This window comes from Panthera onca, chromosome A2 (assembly GCF_046562875.1).
Source record: "Panthera onca isolate mPanOnc1 chromosome A2, mPanOnc1 haplotype 2, whole genome shotgun sequence".
Taxonomy (NCBI): domain Eukaryota; kingdom Metazoa; phylum Chordata; class Mammalia; order Carnivora; family Felidae; genus Panthera; species Panthera onca.
The window spans coordinates 168739021-168762153 of record NC_138340.1 but is presented as its reverse complement, the minus strand read 5'-3'; the positions used below and the strand labels follow the sequence as shown (position 1 = coordinate 168762153).

Genomic DNA, 23133 nt, shown 5'->3' with positions numbered 1-23133 from the left:
TCAATGGCCCCCGGCCCCGCGTGCTCACGGACGCCGCGTGGGACCACGCGGGTGGGCGCCCTGCCCGGGGTCTGAGCAAAAAGGGTCGGGCCTTTCCCCCGCCTGGCCAAAAGGGAGGGCGAACTCCCCGCGGCCAGAGGGCCACGTCCCGGGCGGGCCAGTGCGACCACGGGGGACCCGGGACCCCCGGGCCGGGCGAGGACTGGGCGCGCTCGGCTCACCCCAGCCCCCTGGGGGAGGGCGGAACCACAAGGATGGGACGGGGGCGCGCTGGGGCGGCCGCGCGCCGGCAGGTGGGGCGGGCCGGGGGTGGGGGTGGGGGGCGCCGTGGGCGGGGCCGGCGGGCGCGCGGCTGGGCGGGGCCTGGGTGTGGGCGGGGCCGGAGGCGCTGTCCGGTGCTGAAGCGGCGGCGGGCGCGGGCAGCGCGGGGAGGAGCGGTGCTCGCCAGAGTCGGTCCCGCCGCCCCCGCCGCGCCGCCATGGACTGAGCGCCGCTCGCCCGGCCGCCGACATGGGGCCGCTGCTCGCGCTCCTGCTGCTGCTGCTGCTGCTGCCGCCGCCGCGCACCGCGCCCGCGCCCCGCGCCCGGCAGCTTCCGGGGCTTCTCGGTGAGTGGGGAGGGGGGTGTCGGGGGAGGAGAGGGCGCCTGAGGGAGGGAGAGGGCGGGGGTGGGGTTGCTCGATGATTTTGGGGGCGAGGGGAGGGGGCTTCGCGGTGAATATGAGGGGCAGGGGGAGGGGGGCTTCTCGGTGAGTGAGGGGGGCGAGGGTAGGGAGGCTTCTCGGTTTGGGAGGGGGCGGGGGAGAGGGCTTCCCGGTGAATGAGGTGGGCGGGGGGAGGGGGCTTCTCGGCGAGTGAGGGGGCGGGGGTGGGGGACTTCCGGGTATGTTTGGGGGAGGGGGGTGCTTCTCGGTGTGTGAGGGGGAGGGGGTGGGGGGCTTCCCGGTGTGAGGGGGCAGGGGGAGCTTCCCGGTGTGTGAGGGGGTGGGGGCTCTCGGGTGTGTGAGGGGGCGGGGGTGGAGGGGCTGCCTGGTGTGTGAGGGGGAGGGGGTGGGGGCTTCCGGGTGTGTGGGGGCGGGGGTGGGGGGGGCTGCCCGGTGTGTGAGGGGGCGGGGGTGGGGGCTCTCGGGTGTGTGGGGGGTGGGGGTGGGGGGGTCTGCCCGGTGTGTGAGGGGGCGGGGGTGAGGGGTTTCCGGTTGTGTGAGGGGGCGGGGGCGGGGGGGCTTCCGGGTGTGTGAGGGGGGCGGGGGTGGGGGGGCTGCCCGGTGTGTGGGGGGCGGGGGTGAGGGGTTTCCGGGTGTGTGAGGGGGGCGGGGGTGGGGGGGGCTGCCCGGTGTGTGGGGGGCGGGGGTGAGGGGTTTCCGGTTGTGTGAGGGGGCGGGGGCGGGGGGGCTTCCGGGTGTGTGAGGGGGCGGGGGCGGGGGGGGGGACTGCCCGGTGTGTGAGGGGGCGGGGGGCTTCCGGGTGTGTGAGGGGGCGGGGGTGGGGGGGGGGTCTGCCCGGTGTGTGAGGGGGCGGGGGTGAGGGGTTTCCGGTTGTGTGAGGGGGCGGGGGTGGAGGGGTTTCCGGGTGTGTGAGGGGGCGGGGGCGGGGGGGCTTCCGGGTGTGTGAGGGGGCGGGGGTGGGGGGGCTGCCCGGTGTGTGGGGGGCGGGGGTGAGGGGTTTCCGGGTGTGTGAGGGGGGCGGGGGTGGGGGGGGCTGCCCGGTGTGTGGGGGGCGGGGGTGAGGGGTTTCCGGTTGTGTGAGGGGGCGGGGGCGGGGGGGCTTCCGGGTGTGTGAGGGGGCGGGGGCGGGGGGGGCTGCCCGGTGTGTGAGGGGGCGGGGGGCTGCCCGGTGTGTGAGGGGGCGGGGGGCTTCCGGGTGTGTGAGGGGGTCTTCTCAGGGAGTGACGGGGGCGGAGAGGAGGTTTGTCGGTGCGCCAGGGGGGGAGGGGCTTCTCGGTGAGTGCGGGGCGGGGTCCGGGCGCGGTGCCTCGCGGGGGTCCCTGCTCTCCCCCGGGTGCCTCTCTGTCCTCGCCGCAGGGCCAGGCAGGATTCGCACCCTGCCTCAGTTTCCTCCCGGGCGCCCCTCCTCCCCGCCCAGGACTCCGGCTCAGGGCGGCCCCGGCGACGGGGCGTCCCGTGCGTGCGTGCGTGCGGCTGTAGGGCTGGGGCGACGGGGAGGCGCGCCGCGGCCGTGGCGCCCCTCGCACCCGCGCCTCGGACTCCTGCCTGCGCGGTCAGCACGTGAAGCCCGCTAGCAGCCGCCTCTCGGCAGACGGACATTTTCCTTCCGCGGCCGGGGTCCGCCTCCGCGAGATCGCCTTTCGCCGTGTTTACCCAGGAAACGTGCCGGGCCCCGCGCCCCCCGCCGCGCCTCCCTCCGCGCCGGCCCTTCGTGGAGGAGACTCACCTTAAAGCTTCAAGGCCCGGATGGCCCAGCGCGGCAGACTAGATAATAGGGGGTTGCTAGGTGTCCAAAGGGAGGGCAGAAACCTGTCCTGGGCGGTGCCGGGGGGTCGCTTGGCCACCTGGCCTCCTCCGCCCCTGGCCTGGCCCTTCTGGAACCCCGAACAAAGAGGTGGCACGGAGAGGTCAGTCTCCCCAGATTCCTGGCTACTGCAGACCGCGACCCAGTTAGAGGGACAGCCGGTGATTTGAAGGGAGGTCCTCGCGCCTGGGGTGGAGGGCTGTGACCGGTGCCCACGTCCCGGGGTGCTGCTATCCAAGTCACCACGCACAGATAGTCCTTGTTAGGTAGGGACAAGCTTGGGAAGGCCTGGGGGCCTGGCCCGCCCTGCCTAGATCTCCAGGACCTTGCCTCAAACTGGTGATGACGGTTGAGCCGTGGACCCGTCTACAGGCCTACCACCTCCAGTGAGAGCTGTTCGCTCAGCTGGCCAGATGCAGCCCTGCGGGTCAGGGGGACCCAGGGTCAGCCGATGTTGCTCTAGGGAAGGCAGTTTCTATGGGCTGAGTGGGAGGCTGGTCCTGGACTACTGTCTTTCCATTACAATTGCCGGTTCCTAGCATTTTGCCTAAGTCACAGAAGGAAGAAGTGGCTGACAGAGGGAGCAAAGGAAAACCCAAAAATGGAAGGGTATGAAGAGAAGAAAATCACCACGCTGTCCTGGACAATACTGCCTGACAAAGCAATGATATTTCGACTGTAAAGTTGAATCCTATTAAAAAAGGGTGCCTCATTTCTCCTCTGTTTACACCTCCTGGATAGTGGATGGTCTTTATGTGGGGCGTTAGGGGCCCAGAATCACTCAGACAGGCTCAAGGATTCCAGGTGCATTAACCTGGAAATTGCTTGGCAGTGTCTACAGATGACGAGACGTAAGTGTGGTCTTCTTATCTGGGGGCCCAATCTGGAATAGCGTGTAGCCTTGTCTACTATATAAGCTCCCTACATCCTGCCCACCAGCCTTCTATCCCTACCCTGTCCTCACCCAGAATGCTGCTGCCATATTCTCAGAATTCGAGTACCCAGTCTTCAGAAAGTGCAGGGAGAACCGGGGTCACCTATGAAAGGTATATGCTGCCATCTTTCTCTTTCTCAACCATTGGGATCTTGTTTGATATTTGGTCGCACATTGTTCCAAATAATGATGCACAATGTACAATCACCTAGAGACCTTAGTTTCGGCCCTAGCCATGTCACTTGTATTCTTCTTACTTACTTAGCTCAGGTTGTTGTCTAAAGAACACAGCTCAAGGAGATCTGAGTTTTTCTCCTTGCTGGTATCATAAAGTAGGTTAGAATGACTCTGATACTACCAAGACCTAAGACCAGTTCTTTCTGTATAGACTGCCTTGACTGAGCCAGGGGCCTGTTCAGATTTAGTCAGTGAAGGAGTTCTTAATGAAAACCAGAGTCAACAAAGGTACCAGTATCTCCTTGTTCTGAGGCACATTCCATGAAACCACCGTATTTTCACAGCAGCTGTTGGCAGCATCCCAATGGCAGTGGATGTCTCTCACCTTTCCCTTTCTTCAAGGGTACCCTTTCCCCCTTAATCACTTTAGCTTCCTGCCCTGTCACCACCTGTTCTCTCCATGTCTTTCTGGTTCCAAAGGCTCCTTTATGACACATAGTTTCCCATTATTTTTGACACTAGTATCAGAGCTGAACAGGGAGGGAATAATGGCACCCCCATCTATGATATGATTCAACTTGGTTTCTAGTCAAAATACCATTGCTGCATCAGGCAGCATTGTCCAGGGTGGTTTAGTAATTTTGTTTTCTTCATCTAGTCCTGTCTTTGGATTTTCCTTTGCTCCCTCCCTTTGCCTTTCTTTGTGATTTCAGGACATCCTTTTGTTCGTGTGCTCAGTACTATATGAATCTGATTTGACTGCAAGGTGCTTGTCTTTAAGCTATTTTTAGTTATAGGGAGGCCAGTTTGTGAGCCTGCTCAAATAGCCCCCACATTTAAGGGCAATCATATAAAAGGCCCTTCTTTTGCTAAAGAAATACGAATTTTATTTGCCAAAGGACAGAGTCAACCTTTCATGAAAATTTGGCTTGGAGAATCTGAAAGTCAAAGCTAGCCCGTTCACCTAGCTCTGAGATAGGTGAGTGTTTATTTTCCTTCCTTGTTTTTTGCTTCCTGATTTGCCCACACATGTTTTTCATTCACCAGTGAGCCCACATGGAACTGAGGAGACAGCAGCCAGGAGCAGGAGTCGGCTTGTTTTGTGAACTAGATGGCGTGATTGTTTATTTTTAAATCAAAGCATCCTTTCTGCCACAAAAGCACACGTCCATCTTTGCTTCTTAGGGTCCATAGCTCTTGATTTTGTTGGGTGCATGGTAACGAGCAGCCTGCCCTTCCCCTAGAGCAAAAACCCTGCTACCCCCTCTCAGGCTGTGAGCCTTTCTTTGCCTGTCTCCTGCCCCGTGTTCTGGCTCCTTCAGCATCAGGTGCTGATGTCCCCATGCAGAAGGATGGGGGTGCATGCCAAACTCTGGGCTTCTGTGGAAGGGAGGTGACAGTGGGCTTATCCATGAAACCAGATGCATTGGGTGGAACTGTGGCGCTGCTGTCTCCTGTGTCCAGAGATGGCAGTTAAATGTGTCAGACTCAGAAGGAATGTGTGGGGAATAAAAAAGGTTTTTAGATGGCTTCCTCTTGGTGCTAAGCTTCGTTCTGCTTCTCAACATCTTGCAGCTCTTTTAAAAGCCGATCTGTTTTTGTACCTGGTTATCAAGATCATCCTCAGTTGTGCCCACCAAATAGGTGTAGGAGGTGTGCTAAATTTTGCATAGTCTGCTTTCTGCCTTCCTCTGCGGTGGTGTTGGGTCCCATCGTGGTTGTGTGCCAGGAATTTCGGTATGCCATGAAATGTGCAGACTCCTTGGGTTCCTGGCTTCCTGTGCGCAAGGGCAATAGCAGTGTGGTGAATCTGCAGTCAGGCTGAGAAAAGCAACCAGGAAAAGCAACCAGGATGATCACCCAGGGTGATGTCTTGATGAGTTCTATAGTGGTCATTGTTTCTTTTACATGATAATTCTGCATTTCTGAGTTTCTTTTGTTGTTGCTGGTTTTTGTTTTTTTTTTTTTTTTTTTTTTTTTTTTTATGTAGGCAGGCAGTATTACCTAATTTGTGAATGCAGTTATTCACCCTTTATTTTATTTTATTTTATTTTATTTTATTTTATTTTATTTTATTTTATTTTATTTTATTTTATTTTTTAAGTGAGGAATATGGGTTCAGGAAGAGGGGAAGTTTGAAGGAGGGATGGAGTTAGCTGAGCTGTCCTTATACTTGATCTTATTAAGAAAGGTTTCTATTACCATGATCTCCTGGAGCATTACCTTAGAATTTCAAAATTCCTTATGAAAAGGTGTTTGTAACTGAATGTAACTGTGACCAAAAAAAAAATAATCCTCTGGCTTTGAGTGGCATATATTTAAATGCCTAGGTATGTGTAAATACTGCTAGTTTAAGGATTCTTGATGTGTGGAGAGGCAAACAAACAAACAACCCCCCCCAAAACAAACAAACAAACAAACAAACAAACAACAACTTAAGAAATGGGCAGAAAGGATTTGAATCTAGATTCATCCCAGCAAATGCAGGCCCAGTGAGGCTCGGTTAACCAAGAACCTGTCTTATCTCTACTGACAAGATGTTCCATTTCTTGAGAAAACAAACAGCTGAATTCATGGCTGATAACTCTCTGCTCCAGATAAAAGCACCTGGCAGCTGTTTCCACATTAGTCTAAATTGACCTTCATGAATATGGACCCAGCTGGACTTAAGTTTTTAATCTTGGTTGATAGGGGCCGAGAAAACCCAAGAAGCCGAAAATAATCAGTGCACTTTTCTGCTGGCTGGAAACAGTTTGTGGGGGGAAGAAGGAAGCTTTTTCCTTTAATTTGTGCTATCTCCAACGACTCTGCCACAACCACTATTTAAATACATAGGCAGGAAGTGAAAAGGGGTGCGGTTCTCCTGGAAACACTTATGTTCACATATTAAGTGACTTTTTTGTTTGTTAGTTGGCTTCTGTGCTGATAAGTGGATGACTCCCCTGTAGGTGTAAGGCACTGAACTTTGGACTAGAGGTGTTGATGTGTGGAACATCAGGATCCTATCTTTAAAATGGCCCTTGTGTATGTGGTGTGAAGAAATAAGGAAGTTGTTCAGGGTTTTGTGACGATCGCTTGGTGTTAACTGTCCAGTGTGGAGGTGGATAACAGGGTGTTTTAGTTAATTTTGTTTTCATCTGTTCCTTCCAATCCTACTGACTGTGGTTCAGAAAACACAAGGACACTCCCAGTATATGGGACTAGAAATGGTTTCTGGGAGGGCAGTTCAACAGGCAGGAAGAGAATATTCGTAAAACAGATAGGGGCAGTGTCTCTTTATTAAATTTAATTAAAAATTAATCATACAGTAAGACTGAGTTTTTTATTTTGGTACATCATCCTAGGTATAGATTCTGATGACAGGTAATAGAATAGTTCCTTGTCCCAAACATTGCCCTGTGCTCTCCATTTGTAGTGATAGCCTACCCTGTCCCCTGAGCCCCTGGCAACTCCTGGAAGACTCTACGTGTGGTTACATGAACTCCCTGCAAGGCGAGCATTTATATCTCCATTTCTCAGATGGAAAGACTGAGGCTTTGAGTGCTTAAGAAGAGTGCTATAAGATAGTCAGTGCTGGGATTGGGTCCTAGGTCTCTGGTCTTCAGAGTCTCCTTTTCTCTCCAGCAGGTGACCCCAGGATGGGGCAGGGATAGCTCTGTGGGCTGCAGGTCCCAGCAGAAGGAATCTATGCACTGTTAGAACATGTCTCTGCAACCCCACAAGAACAGGGATGTCTTCCTGTTACTACTACAGGGACAGAGGTGATTTTCACTTGTCAGGTTGCCTTTCCCTAAGGAGCTTCAGAACCTCTAGGCTGGACAGGCCTGTTTCAGAGAGAATTTGAAAATGCTCTTTGGTCTGTGGCAGGGAATGTTGATTTTCTGAGTTGGGTTTTGTTCTGGGTCTCAGACTCAGTTATTTGGTTAGCCTCTCTGAGTGAATCTTGATGTTTGGAAATGGATAACTTGCTTTTGGACACCTTTAGCCTTACCTCATGGCAGGAATGCAGGTGCCACTGTAGAATTCATGGCTTACTGTGTTCATAAACACTCTGTTCAGAATGCTTCTGTGCTTCCATGAGATTTTTAAGTGTGATAATACAAACATCAAAGACACTAGCTCTCATTTCAGACCTGTTGGAAGAAAAAGCCCACTTCAGAGTAAGGAATGAAGGAGGGATTACTCTCACAAGAAAATTTCAAGAGTATATTTGGTCTAAGCTTGGCATTTAGAGTGGCAAACAAGCGAAGGGATGGCTCATTCTAGTCACTTATTATTTTCTGAGGCATTTGGTAGAGGAAAGAGTGAAACTTCCCCTCACATGACATGGGCATTCTGTGTCACTGTGTGTTCTGAAGGTCCATTTTGGCTTCTGATGCAATGTCCTACATACAGTACAAAAGATGTTTGGAAATAGTTTGTTTGGTGGAAGGAATTTTCAGAAGAAAGGCTGACCTGGTTTCCAAAGGGAAAAGGACTTTATATTAATGGTGCAAGTTGGTTCTGATTCCAACAGCAAAATATAGTCAACTTGTAATTGGACAGAGCAGCCAATAAAATTGGCCGTGAAGGCTGATGCTTTTTCCATTTGGAGTTGTGGCTTTAATCCAGTTCAAAGCAGTAATTAACCTGTTGTAGGGCTTGAAGCCAATTCAGTGCTTTGTATATTCTGTGATAGCTGGTATTATAATGGCAGCAGATGAGGCATACAGTGAAAGCTTGATTTCTCAGTGGTGGGCTGGGAATGGGAAACGGGGTGAGGAAGCAGCATGGACTGCCATCTACCCACCTTCCTACCTCAAGGCATGTTCTGTCCTGCAAAGGCACATCTGCTTTCACCAAAATATACTTGAGGACTTCTTCAATCATCTTCTATGTTTTTGCCTGAAAATAGGTCACCAATCTTCCATCTGATTTTAGTGTTGTCAATGAGCAGCACACAGATGAGATTATAAGCTCCTTCCCATGCGCTCTCCCTGCTTCACCAGGGTGTTGTGGTCCTTGATTCCATGAAATAATAAACACGGAAAAAAAAACCAGATCCTGTAGGTGATTTTTTAAAGCACGGTAGGGAGTGAGTGGATATGGGTCTGGAACACGAATTGGATGGCAAAAGATACTGTTTCTGTGCAGCATGTTGACAGAGAGATTGCCTTCTCTCTCCAATCACTTAATCTTTACAGTTTGCGCTTATCCTCCTATTAGAAGTCAAGGAAAATGAAAGGACTTTACCTGTAATCTTTTTGAATTTAAACCATGAGCAAAGTACCAAATTCTTCATGTTTTTGAGAGGATTATATGAGATGGTGGAGAGTCTTTGGTAATGGAAGTCCTGGTTGTTACACTCCTGGAAGCTCCATTTTTTTCCAGTTAATGTGGGAGTTCGGTGGCCAGATAGGGTGGAATGTTGTTATTATTGAAAATATTACTATTTTAGTGAGTCCAAGTCTCAGCCAAATTGACTATTGAGATTTTTGCTAAAAGCATTACCATTACATTTTAAATAGTAATATTATTCATGTTTTTTGATAAGCATATTTAAAAATAGTTATACATAATTAGGATGCAGACCTAATTATGTTGTAATGAGAATAATTAATGGTGAGAGCACCGTCTGGATTTATTTCACTTCATCCCTTCAAAGAGATTGAAGCCCTTGAATAAAAGAAATTGGACTTAAAAATAGTTATGCACGTTTATTACATGTATGAGTGGGAAGTGTAATAAAGAGATAGGACATACTCTTTTTCAGATACACTAAGCATTTTCTTTTGGAGTCTTATGTAATACTTGATAAATGCAAAAATCAGAGCACTTTTTTAGTGTATTTGATGTCTCTAGGTTGCAATGTTTTTAGGTGTCTGGATTTTTGTCTTGTCACTGAGGCATGAAAAATATCTGATGATAGAGTCCAAAGGCCACACATACTCTTGTAAAAGTGTTGAGGATCACACACAGCATTGGCTGCACCTGGGACCCAACAGTGCTGTGCACGTCTGTCTTCCACAGCCTGACACAGAAGACAGCACATCACTGTGAGGGCATGACACGGATAGCACCCTCCGCACCCCGAGTGAGGGCTGAGTGAGGGAAACATTCCCTTAACCCCCAGGCAGGGCTCCCAGATCCACTACCTTCCATGCCGTTCGCCTGAGGACTTTGGGGTGTGAGAACATGCACGTGCTGGGCAACTGTGCCCTTTCAGAAAAGACTGCGGTGTCTATGATGGTAGCATCAGAAGGGGTGGGGTAACTGCCTTCAGGAGGTCTGACTTTGTTAGCATCTCTCACTGTGGGCCTGGGCTCAGACTTTCTGATTTGGGGCTCTGGGTGTGTGGGCCCGGCAGGACCAAGTCCTCCTTTGTAGGGAGGGGGCGGTGACCTCCAGACCCTGCCTTGTTGGTGTGCAGCAGTCACTATAGTTTGTCCTTTTCTGCTTGTCACTGTGCCTCTGCGGGCCACTCTTCCGCTCTCCCAAAGCTTGGTCACTCTGTGGCCTGTTGCTGGCCTTCTGAGCTGCTGTTGCAGGGGATGGTTCTTGTGGCTCAGTGTTTGGCTGGCCTGACTGTGGGAATGGCAAGGAGAGAGGGGCAGCCCGGTGGGTTGGGTGTGTTAGAATCGTGTGCACTCTTTGACGTGCTTGGGGTTGTGTCCTGTGCCTCAGGGAAGATCTGCAGGCTCTGGATATATGCCTCATTCCATAGTTTGCTCCCCATAGTTGACCTGTCTCTTCCCAGCAACCTCTCTCTCCGAGAGGAAAAGATAAGGACACACTCCCCATGCTCTAACGGTTTTTGTGAGGTTCCCTGGGTTCTGCAGACCCCTGGACTGTTTGTAGAATGTGGGGAGCGGTAGGATCTGAGCCATCTGTGCCTTCCACCTTGCCCTGGCTGTTTCTGTGTTGACCACCAACATTTATGCCCATGTGTAAGGGATAGTGGTGTACTTGTGTTTTGTTGTTCTTGGTGAACTTCTGTATTGTGTGACTCATGTCCGCAGCACGTCACTCCCCAGAAAAAACCTGGCAGAGATATCTGTGGGATGGGGTAAGCAGAAGTGCCAGTGGGATGCTGTGTACAGGGTGGCAGGCAGGGAAGGCGGGGCATCCTCACTTGAAGCCCTTGTGCTGTGGGGGGCACACTCTGGGGCTCGCCCAGCAAGAACTTCCATGTTCTGAGACTGTAGTACCTATTAATATCTATTTCTATTCTTGTGGCCTGGAATATGCTTTTTAAAAGAGGCTTTGCAGCAGAGTTGAGTTGGAATAGAGAAACTGTGATGTCAAGAGCAAAACTGCAGAGACTTTCATTTCTTGCAGAACCGGGTTTGGGCTAAAATGCCTCTACTGGCAGGAGGCTGGCATGGTCCTTGGGCACAATGGACCTGCTGGTTACTCCACGTGTTCACTGAGCACTCTCCTTGGGAGTGACCACACTAGGCCTTGGGTTTTCGCTTTGCTTATGTCTGGTTTGGGGCAAGAAACAAGTACTTCAAGAGGGCACATTAAATGGGGATGTTGAAAACCCAGAGAATACTCTTTAAAAAAAATTAATTTATTTTATTAAAAAATTTTTTTAGCATTTATTTATTTTTGAGAGAGAGAGGGACAGAGCATGAGGGGCAGAGAGAGAGGGAGACACAGAATCTGACACAGAATCTGAAGCAGACTCCAGGCTCTGACCTGTCAGCACAGAGCCTGATGTGGGGCTCGAACTCATGAACTGAGAGATCATGACCTGAGATGAAGTTGGACGCTTAACTGACTGAGCCACCCGGGCACCCCAATTTATTTCATTTTTATTTTATTTATTTATTTATTGTTTTTAATGTTTATTTATTTTTGAGAGAGAGAGAGAGAGAGGGGCAGAGAGAGACAGAGACACACAGAATCAGAAACAGCCTCTAGGATCTGAGCTGTCAGCACAGAGCCTGATGTGGGGCTCGAACTTGGGAAGGGCAAGATAATGACCTAGGCCAAAGACAGATGCTTAACCGACTGAACCACCCAGGCGCCCCTATTTTGTTTGTTTATTTATTTATTTATTTATTTATCAATCTATTTATTATTTAAAAAAATAATTTATTTTTTAATTTGCATCCAAGTTACTTACCATATAGTGCAACAATGATTTCAGGAGTAGATTCCTTAATGCTCCTTACCCACTTAGCCCATCCCCCCTCCCACAACCCTCCAGCAACCCTCTGTTTGTTCTCTATATTTAAGAGTCTTTTGTGTTTTGTCCCCCTCCCTGTTTTTATCTTATTTTTGCTTCCCTTCCCTTATGTTCATCTGTTTTGGATCTTAAAGTCCTCATAAGAGTGAAGTCATATGATATTTGTCTTTCTGTGACTAATTTCGCTTAGCATAATATCCTCTGGTTCCATCCATATAGTTGCAAATGGCAAGATTGCATTCTTTTGGATTGCCTTGTAATACTCTATTGTGTGTGTGTGTGTGTGTGTGTGTGTGTGTGTGTGTGTGTGTGTGTATACATATATATACATATATATATACACGTATATACATGTATATATATGTATATATATGTATATATATGTGTATATATATGTATATATATGTATATATATGTATATACTACATCTTTTTTATTCATTCATCCATTGATGGAAATTTGGACTCTTTCCATACTTTGGCTACTGTTGATAGTGCTGATATAAACATTGGGGTGCCTGTGCCCCTTCGAAACAGCATGCCTGTATTCCTTGGATAAATACCTAATAGTGCAGTTGCTGGGTCATAGGGTAGTTGTATTTTTAATTTTTTGGGGAACCTCCATACTGTTTTCCAGAGTGGCTGCACCAGCTTGCATTCCCACCAACAATGCAAAAGAGATACTCTTTCTCTGCATCCTCGCCAACATCTGTTGTTGCCTGAGTTGTTAATGTTAGCCATTCTGACAGGTGTGAGGTGGTATCTCATTGTGGTTTTGATTTGTATTTCCCTGATGATGAGTGATGTTGAGCATTTTCTCATGTGTCGGTTGGCCATCTGGATGTCTTTTGGAGAAGTGTCTATTCATGTCTTTTGCCCATTTCTTCACTGGATTATTTGTTTTTTGGGTGTTGAGTTTGATAAGTTCTTTATAGATTTTGGATACTAACCCTTTATCTGATATGTTGTTTGCAAATATCTTCTCCCATTCTGTCAGTTGCCTTTAGTTTTGCTGATTGTTTCCTTCACTGTGCAGACGCTTTTTATTTTGATGAGGTCCCAATAGTTCATTTTTGCTTTTGTTTTCCTTGCCCATGGAGATGTGTTGAGTGAGAAGTTGCTGCTGCCGAGGTCAAAGTGGTTTTTGCCTGCTTTCCCCTCTAGGATTTTGATGGCTTCCTGTCTTACATTTAGGTCTTTCATCCATTTTGAGTTTATTTTTGTGTATGGTGTAAGAAAGTGGTCCAGGTTCATTGTTCTGCATGTCGCTGTCCAGTTTTCCCAGCACCATTTGCTGAAGAGACTGTCTTTATTCCATTGGATATTCTTTCTTGCTTTGTCAAAGATTAGTTGGCCATACATTTGGGGTCCGTTTCTGGTTCTCTATTCTGTTCCATTGATCTGAGTGTCTGTTTTTGTGCCAGTACCATACCGTCTTCATTATTACAGCTTTGTCATACAACTTAAAGTCTGAGATTGTGATGCCTTCAGCTTTGGTTTTCTTTTTCAAGATTGCTTTGGCTATTTGGGGTCTTTTCTGGTTCCATACAAATTTTAGGATTGTTTGTTCTAGCTCTGTGAAGAATGCTGGTGTCATTTTGACAGGGATTGCCCAAGCGCCACTATTTTTTTTTTAAAGATCTACACCCACTGTGGGGCTTGAACTCACCAACCCTGAGATCAAGAGTTGCACTGACTGAGCCAGCCAAGTGCCCTGAAAATACTCTTTTACATGAATTTTTCATTGCTTAGAGTGTAAACAGAGGGAAGCATTTTGACAATTTGAATAAAGAAGCCTTTTTTAAGTGGAAAAATTATTTTTCAGAATAAAGATTAGATTTTTAGTTTAGTCCCCTAAGAAGTGAGATCTAATTTTCTAATTTCTGTGATGATTTTTAATGATTGTGTCTTCCTAATGTATAGTGAAGGTAGATTTTAATTTACTGTTATCATAGAGGATGTGATTGCATACATGCAGATCAAGTAACAAGAAATGTGCCAATTACATTGCTGGTGTGCTGAAAACCATCTTATGGAATTCATGTATGGAAAGCAAATGTCTAGGAAAATGGACCAAGACGATGTCAAAATAACAGTCTGGGAATGAATAATTATTAGTAAAAAAATGAGAAGTGTAGAAGGGACAAAGAGACTACTGAATGTTAGCAGTGAAATTAGATTTTGCTTGGTTATATGTATTTTGTCTCTTTGAGAAGTAAAATGTATTTCTGAAAGAACATCTTGATTTAGTGCTATTCTGAGAAGATAAAAATGTGCAATCAAGCTGAAAATTTGGATATTTATATAGATATGCCTGTTCTCATTTTTCAAAGGTTTTGAGGGATTGAAATATAGATGTTAAACCCATTTTAGGACAGTATCAGTACATTAATGAAGAAGTCTATTAGTGATGTTAAAAAGTGATATTTTTGGTCTAAATACTGTTGAAGAATATATAGCATTTGTTTCATGATTACATGTTTTTCATAGGAACTCTGAAAGAACATCAGATATCCAGGGTGAATTTAAAGTCAAGCACTATGAAAAAAAGAATGTTCCAGACTGTTAGAGGCAATCTTACATAAAATAACATGTCTCACAAAGATTGTAATTAAATGGGCTAATTCCAAAATCAAAACCTTATTTTGAAAGATTCTACCCAAGTCTGGATATATTGTTATGTTGATGTAGTAGTTCCTCCAGAATATCAAAATATGCTGCTTTGCTGTGTGAAATAAATGAAGAATGGGAGGAAGAATACGCTCTCAGAAGAAAGGGCAAAAGGTTGTTTTAACTTGCATCCTGGAGCAGAAGCAGGTGATGGGTTCCTTCATGTAACCCAGTGGTTCTCAACTGTGGTCTCAACTGTCTTTTGCTTGACCCAGCTGGGTGGGAGGTATGCCAATGGGCCCTAGAGAGTGCAGGTAGGGATGCTGCTGACCGTCCTATAGTGCACAGAGTGCCCCCACCCCAGAGAACCCCAGAGAAACAAAGAATTGGTCCTAATTCCAGCCATGCTGAGCTTGAGAAGACCTGATGTAGATGGAGGGTTTTGGGAGGAAGCTCCTGGCCATGTGCTTTCGTGTGGGGGAGTAAGAGATGGGCTTAAATATGGCAGCACAAAGTGTCATAGAAAGAAGTCTTGCTCTCCTCCAGTTCAGGAATCTGACCACCAGGAAGGAATATCTGACCCTGTCAGTCTTCTGTTTGAAACCTCCCCAAACCTTGTGGATGAGGCCCCACGTCCCCCACTTCACACCTGTCCTCCATACTGCACATGCTCTCCTCTCCACCTCTGCACAGAGATGTGTGTGTGTGTGTGTGTGTGTGTATTTACAAATTATACATATACTCTATTGAAATAATGATTATAAAATAAGTTTAAAAATTAATGTAAAAGAATGATGTATTAGTAATCATTAAAGTAATTATTAATCATTAAAATATTGTTGCAGGTACAAAAACTTCTCTGTACTCACCAAAATTATTAGTAATGTTTCAGGTGCTTGGTTTTTATTTTTAAATTTTATTTATTTTTATTTTAGAGAGAGAGAATGCGTGTGTGTGCAGGGAAGAGGGGCAGAGAGAAAGAATCTCAAGCAGGCTCCATGCTCAGCATAGAACCTGAAATGGGGCTCAGTCCCATGACCCTGGGATCATGACCTCAGCTGAAATCACGAGTCGGAAGCTTAACTAACTGAGCCACCCAGGCATCTCCAGATGCTTAATTTTCAAATGTCTTTAATCTTGATGGTTTCAGGCTGTCATTATCTACTATCTCAAGGCACAATATGCAGTTAGAACAGTGTCCACTGTTGATGATAATATATGTAAATCCACATTTAGAAAAATCTGAAGAACGAATTTTAATCTTTTCAGCTGCCTTCTTGTTGGGTCTAATTAAATTGCTATGCCTTTGACCTCAGAAGGTGTCTGAAGGACAGTTTCCGCTGGGAGAAGTGTCAGCATTGCAACCCCATTTTCTGTGTTTGTGTGGTCATTAACAATGTATGATTTCTTTGCAAGAACCCTTCAAGTATCTGGTTTCATATTGTGTTGGTTAAAATGGGCCATCTAGTCCATAAATCACATCACCGGGCACAATGCATTGGAGTGGGCTGCAGTGCATCGTGAGAACCAGTGGCGGGTCGTTTACCCTTCTTCACCAGAACTCATAGGGCCGTTTGCCACTGGCCTCTTGAGGCTGCAGAATTAGCCCATATATCAAATACACATAGTTGTGAATTGGTATCAATATGGGCACATATCCCAATATATATACTCAGTAATTTTTGCTGAATAAATAAAACAATTACAGGCTTATGGAGCTGGAAAAGGTTCCCTGGTCCAGTTTCAGCAATTTATAAATACAATATAATCTTATCTTGAAAATTTCTTGATGTTATCTGGCCTCTTCTGCATTTCTAGGGCACAGGTTCCCTTTCTCATCCCCTAGTCCATTTCTCTGGTGGTCAGCATAAAATGTTAATGAAATACAAAGGAATGTCAGTTCTCAGTTGAAGTTATCTGTAGCAGAACAGTCATTCAGTCCTATCAGGTAATTTTTATAAAAGTAAGGTGAGGGCAGGAAGTACATTTCTGCATCAGATTTTCTTGCTACTGTTCACTGTGTGTCACTCTAAAATCGAAATTCTCACCCTAAGAACATTTCCAAATGAATTAGTGACAATTCTTCAGACTAGACAATGTCACGGAGTGAGATTCACTTATTCAGTTGGAATAAAATGTAGATAATTCAGAGAATACAAATTCATATTTGCGCACTTACTGTACTGGCGACTGTCAGCTGAATGATATATATCAAACTTTCATTTTCATTTAGAAACTGTTGTTTCAATATGAGCTTCAGCTTTGCTGGCTAAAGCCATTTCAGTGCCAAAGATCTTGGATAGAGTTCTGTGTCCAGTGGTGGTGGACTGAGTCGTTTGACTAATCCACTGAGAACACAAGAGAACCTGGACAAAAAGTAGGAAATATAAGAAGGATCAGAGTGAAGAGTTGGTGGTTGAGATCCAAGAGAGGAAAGTCAGCCAGTTCTGGGGGGGGACTGTAGGGGTTCTCTGGTGTGCCTTCCACATCAGAGTTGGGACCCCAGGAGGCTGCACACTAGGAGAAATGGTTCAACAGAGACAGGCAACCCTCCCTGCAGGGACAGAGACCCAGCGGTGAATCATCTCAGCTTCTGGTTGGATAAAGCTGTTGGGGGTCCTGGGATCCTTCACCACCAGGGGAGAAGCAAGAGCCCGTTTTCTTTGGAGGAAGGTGGCATCATTAGAATTTGGGGATAGCTCCATAGTTTCTCACATTGATGCCCAGAACCAAACAAAATGACATTTTCAGGGAAATTCAGACATTTATCCCTTGTCTGGTTTCTTCATTCTCGCTATGAATAAAGAGTACTCGTTTTCCCACTGAACTATAAAATTAAGCAAGTAAGGAAACCTTTGGTCAGTACCATGGATTGAGTACCTGCTATGTACTGTGGACTATACTGGGCACTGGGTAGGAAACGTGAACAAGACAGTGTTGCTGCCTTCCAGAACCTTCCCTGCCTCCAAAACTTTCCCCGGATTTCCTCCCTCCAGAACCTCCCCTCCCTCCAGAACCTCCCCTCCCTCCAGAATCTTCCCTGCCTCCTGGAACCTTCCCTGCCTCCAGAACAATTTCTGTCTTCTAGAACCTTCCTGCCCTCCAGAACCTTCTTTGTCTTTCAGAATTTTCTCTGCCTTCCCAAACCTTCCCAAACCTTTCATGCCTTCCCATAACATCCCTGCCTTTAAGAACCTTCTTGCCTCCAAAAGACCACACCAGGACCTTTTCCTGTTCATTCCCAGTGCTTGTTCTACAGTAAAAAAAAAAAAGTAAAGTTAATTTACTTAATAACTCTAGAGAATATTCCGTGCCATATACACTGCTCTTGGGTTGGGAAGCTCTTATCTGTAGAAGATTTTGGTGAGTAGGTACTAACTTTTTTATTCCATGTACATCTATTTCATTGTTTTCTAATTCTTGCCAGGAAATGGAGGCAGTGCCTATGAAGTTGGCTTTTTACCTTTTGGGAACCTTAAGAAATAGATGTTTTCCATTAGATGTGCTGAAAAATACAGGCTTTATTACAAAATAGCAACATGCAAAAACAAAACAATCGCAGAACAAAATGACATGAAATAGGGAAAACTGAGTAAAAACTGAAGACTCGTTAGGTGGAGTGTTAGGTACAGCTTGAAAACACACCACACAGAGTGCTTGCAAATGTAGTGGCTCCAGGGCAAAGGGTATCTTGGGAAGGGTCCTGTGGCGTGCATGGCCTTCCTCCCCTCCTCCTCCTTGTTCATAGTGCTTGTGACTTTGCTGTCTGGGTTGTGTGGGGCTTTGCATGGGGTGGCTGCCACCGCAGGTTCAGTGCTATGAATTGTTTCCTCAGCCGCAAAGTACAGTTGACCTCAATCTACCAGTTTATAAAGTGTTCCATAGATCAGCATGGAAAGGCTAAAATGTGACCTATCATCTTTAGGTGCCTTTGCCAGTCAGGGTTCTGGGGTTATTTTCTTTCTCTGCTCTGTCTCTGCGTGGCTTGGTTGTGGAATTGACCTTTGGCTTCTTCTCTGGGCTATGTCATGAATTACCAGCTGGGAAAAGCAGAAGGTGAAGTGTTCATGGAACGAAAATGAGAGTGAGAAAGAAGAGCTCTTGTCTAGATTTGGCATATGCTTGGCTCTGTGGTGTGCAGGGGTGTGAGTGCTCAGCTGTTGTCCTGACTGCACAGACCAGCTTGTGACTCTGGGTGAGTCGTGACCTTCTGGGCCCCCGGTCTAGCCTGTGAGTGAGTGGAGGGCAACACTTGATTTTGTGTGAGATTTGGGGCCCAAGTTTCCTCCTTGATGACTTCGGTTTGCTTCACAGCCCCTGTGCTCATTGTTCCAGAGTCTCCCTGTGTTTCTAATAGGTGGGTCCCAGGTCTGGGGCAGCACCCCTGCCCTAAGACCTAATGGAGGGGCACGAGTCCTGGGACCTGAAGTGGGTGAAGCCCCAAGGGGAAGTGGAGGGAGAGGAGGGAAGAGTAGGACCACCTGTGTTATGATGAGTGAAGGCCCTGGAAATCGGGGTCATCATACACTCTTTCTAACCCAAGCACAGGAAGGAAACATCACTCTAAGCTGGATGCTCTTCCATCTTTTGAAGCAGGGCTTTTCCCTCATCAGTTTTGTGTATGGGTCTGGTGCTCTGCATTTTCTAACAGGGCTGCGGGAGGGGTTCAGTGGCAGTAGAGGCGTTAGAAGTTAGATTGACAACGTGTTACTGTTGCCGGTGTACTCAGATGCTCAGGAAAACAAAGAGGGAGCGTGGCAGGCAGCAGCAGAGGATAAATCTTGCGAGAAGGACAGCCAGTTCTCTGAGAGGCTTTGGAAAAGATGAGGCACTCCATTCTCATGGCTTTCGATGGTGAGATTATGGCTTTTCCAGCAGGGAGAATGACAGATAGGTTTGCATTGCGTGAGCCTTTCCCGTTCCTCCGTCTCCTGGACAGGGTGATCGAGTGTATGTCCTTTTACAGTGAACAGCCAGGCATCTTCCTTGTGGGAAGTGGGGTCAGATGGGTGCATACACAATGCAGTACCCTTAGGCTTACTGAACTGTCCTGTGTCTGTCTCTCTGCCCCAAAGTGCAGTGATGAATGTTGTGTTAGGTCCTCAAGCACCAGGGAAGTAGAGCATAGGGCATCTGGATTTGCCTTGGGTTTTGTGGAGGCCCAAACTTGATTTCTTTCTAGATTGCTTAGTGATGATCTGGTTCTTGGTATCCAGTCCACACTCCCTTAGGAAGCCTGACTCATAACCCAGAAGTCAGTGTAGTACCTGGGGGTGTGCACCCAAGGAGTAACTAGTGTGGATTATTTCCTCTGAGCTGCCTGGAGGACCAAACCTGGTCACCTGGTGAGTTTGGAGCGGATGTAGTGTCGCTAACACTGCAGGACGATGAGTGGCTCCTCCCATCAGGTCACATCTTCTCACTTTTAAGACTTGTTTAAATTCTGAGATTTTATTTATTTGTTTATTAGTTAGTGATTATTGATAGCAGGTGGTAGTTTTTTTTTTTAAAGCATTTTAAATCGGAAACCTAAAGATTCAGAGACTTTCTGTAGGTTCTCCTGAAATTAAAAGAAAAACATGGCTTGCTAAGTCTATGAAATAAAAAAAACAGAAACCACTATTTTATGGAGTATTTACTTTTTTTCCTTCAGTTTTATTGAAGTACAGTTAACATACAGTACACATACGTGTAAGTTTAAGGTGTTGTACAGCATAATGACTGTGAATTGATGGCCACATGAAGTTTAGTTAGCATCCTTAATCTTATCAGATACAAGACAAAAAAAAAAGAAGGAAAAAGAAAGATGTTTTTTTCCTTGTGTTGAGAACTTTTAGAATTTACTCTCTTAGCAACTTTTAAACATACCATGCAGCAGTGTTAACTGTAGTCATCGTATTGAAGGGATATTTCTATGAAGTGTTATAGGTGAGTGAGATCTGCGCCAGAAGTGTGTTTAGAGTATTTGTGGTAAATATCACAATTTCATGCAGTATAAATCAAGCACATGATTGACACCAGTATTTGAAGAACATGTTTCCCTACATGTTTCCTCAGTGTGTTGGAAAAAGGAAATGTAGTCTAAAAGTTGTTGGTTTTTCTTCCAAGCCAACAACCCTGGAAGGAATCGTTTAATGTTCTACCCTCTCTGGGAGTAACAAAAAAAATAAAGGGGTTCCTTATGTTATGAGTGACCAAATTATCTACTTTCTCTGGACCTCATTTCCCCCATCTATAAAATAAAAAGCTGAACTAAATATATTCATAGGTATGCAGTTTCTAATAGACGAGAGTCACCTTCCTGTATGTGTGTCTTAGCAGCAGCAATGGGCATAGCTAACAGCACGCTGGTCATTTCTTCCTCCACGATGGCCTGCAGCTCTGTTCTGCATGTCTGGGATAGGGCGTGGTGCCTGTGTCCTGGGCCAGGACCCTCTCCAGAGTCTTTCCTTCCCCCAAAGCCCCCTAACATTTCCCTGCTCCTCATTATCTGACTGCTTTCAGCACGACACCCTGCCTCTTTCCTCCATCCTGGATATGACGCCCCACCTCTTGCCTGGTTCTGGAGGGCTGTGTCCGTGTTAGATTCCTCCTTCCTTCAGCACTTCCCATTGGTTGATTAACTTGGATGTTGGGTTGCCTCCTTTGAGGGGTGGGCCAGCTCACTCATCACATGGCAGGAACTTGTGCATTTGTCAGATAATGAGGGAGCCTGCAGGTCTGGAAAGAGCCCGCTGTGTCTCAGCCTTGACATTTTACATCGCCATAATGAAAAGCCTTCCTAAAATAAATGCTGCCTGCGTAATGTCTAATATATTCTGTTTGGAGGGTGGAAAATGCAATCGCAGGCACAGCCTGGTCTCAGCCAGCTTGTTTGTCATGGTGACAGGACGGCCTGTCGTGAGCTCAGGAATTTTCTGGCCTAGAAAAGATTGGAATAAACACCATAAATATCCAGGGAAGTGCAGTGCAAGATACATTTCATTCATTGACTTGGATAAAAGCCGTTTAGCTTCCTTTAATTTTTTTGATCATTTCTGTAGTTTTAGTGTTTGCCATGGGACTGGCCATGATGACAGGACTGTCAGGTAATCTGTGATAATGAGGACAGCTGACTTGAGGAGGACAGGTGTGACACCTCCTTTGGGGGTTGTTCTCACTCTCCTTCCACCAGATGAAATGATAAAGAAGATGAAAATCCTTTTCTTCTTTGGAGATGCTTAAAGAAGGGGAAAAAAAACCCAGTAGCTCAGAAAGTCCAGGGCCCCTCACTTTTATTAAAAAAAATTTTTTTAATGTTTGTTTATTTTTGAGACAGAGAGAGAGACAGAGCGTGGCCAGGGGAGGGGCAGAGAGAAAGGAAGACACAGAATCCGAAGCAGGTTCCAGGCTCTGTGCTGTCAGCGCAGAGCCATATGTGGGGCTCGAACCCATGAACTGTGAGATCATGACCTGAGCCGAAGTTGGATGCTTAACCAACTGAGCCATCCAGGGCCCAGAGGTTACAGACCTGGGCTGGCCCAGGCTCAGGGAAGGCGGGTGGTGGGGTTGTGCCACTGGCCTGGAGAAGGGTCTGCAGTGTCACTGGTGACCCTCTGACTACCGTTTTCATCTCAAAATGCTTAGGAGCTGACAGGACCTTCTGATTTTTGTGGATAAAGCAAGTAATTTGATCTCCATTGTCATCAAAACCATTCATAACCTCAGAGAGAGGTTTTATAAGAGGAGAATGGCTAAGACAAAGGAAATGACTTAGAGGATAGAGCTGTGGTTAGTAAGTGGGTCCAGAGTCTGGTGACTGTGGAAGTCCCTTAGCACCTCCATGCCACAGCCTCCTCATGTGTAGGGGGGACAGTTGTGTTAAGGCTTGAGTCAGAGCATTTCTGTCCATTATGTGGAGAGTGACATGACAGAGGGGCGTCCTGGCCCTCCAGCGCCCACGTGTCTACCCCCAGTGGGTTCTACCAGGACTGTCTATGAGCTGAGGCCGCATATCCCACATGGGGACTTTGATGTTGACTTGCGGACCCTCACCACACTGGAATTCCAAGGGAAGCCGCACTTCTGTGAACACAGCCACTTAGTGCTGGACCAGGTGGAGTGGTGGGGCCGGGGTGGCTCTGTCTTCCCCTCAGGATGGGTCTTGGCTCTCTGAAGAGTGCCCTGACATATGGCTTATTTAAAAGTCACTCACTTAGCTCTGTTATGACAGTCGATGTCAGGTAGCCACACATACTGGCCCCACGAGCTGCAGATCTGCTGCATGTCTAGTCGGATCCTGGTGTCTGGACCCAGGTGTAGCCTGGGCTGCCTTCTGTTCTGGGGCCCTCATGGCTTTATAGACGAGAAGGTTCATGCTTGTCTGTCCTGTCCTTCCCCCTCTCCCTATGATGTCATTTTCTAAGCCACCTCAGCATCCCTGGGGCTGTGTACGATTTGTATAAAGGCCGCATATAGGGCAGGGTCTGGACCATGGGCCTGCCTATAGCTTCTCACGAATACCCATTCCATTAAGAAGCAAGTGTGTGCACAAAGGGATGATTTAGGTCCCTGTGTGTCCCCTGGTGTCGTCCTTGGGCCTGCACACACTTCTCTTTGCTCTAGAAAGGCCTTTATACCCCATCATGTTCCTGGCTAATTTACGCCAAGGAGCCTTTCCTGGGGCTGAAGGACACCCTCCCTGCTGGTTGAGCCAGGTGCTCTCTGGGCCTTACCTTTCAGCCTCTTACCTGCCCTAAAACTGATGTGTGCCTGGTGAAGCTACAGCAGAAC

At 47.3% G+C, this 23133-nt stretch overlaps 1 protein-coding gene and 1 long non-coding RNA gene across 4 annotated transcripts in view; both read left to right on the top strand.

Moving 5' to 3' along the window:
• The first annotated feature begins 359 nt into the window (after positions 1–359).
• The window catches only part of PTPRN2 (protein tyrosine phosphatase receptor type N2), an 812735-nt gene continuing 789961 nt past the window's right edge, over positions 360–23133 (top strand). For 2 of the 3 annotated variants that reach the window (XM_078436952.2, XM_078436943.2), the window contains exon 1: positions 360–607. In XM_078436952.2, the coding sequence (XP_078293078.2) occupies positions 511–607 (97 nt within the window). In that variant the 5' untranslated portion in view covers positions 360–510. The remainder of the gene's footprint in view (positions 608–23133) is intronic. The other variant, XM_078436944.2, reaches the window with a different exon arrangement.
• LOC132679729 (uncharacterized) overlaps positions 1954–23133 on the top strand; it is a 68571-nt gene continuing 47391 nt past the window's right edge. Inside the window, exon 1 of the long non-coding RNA XR_014137356.1 lies at positions 1954–2571. This is a non-coding gene — a long non-coding RNA (uncharacterized LOC132679729). The remainder of the gene's footprint in view (positions 2572–23133) is intronic.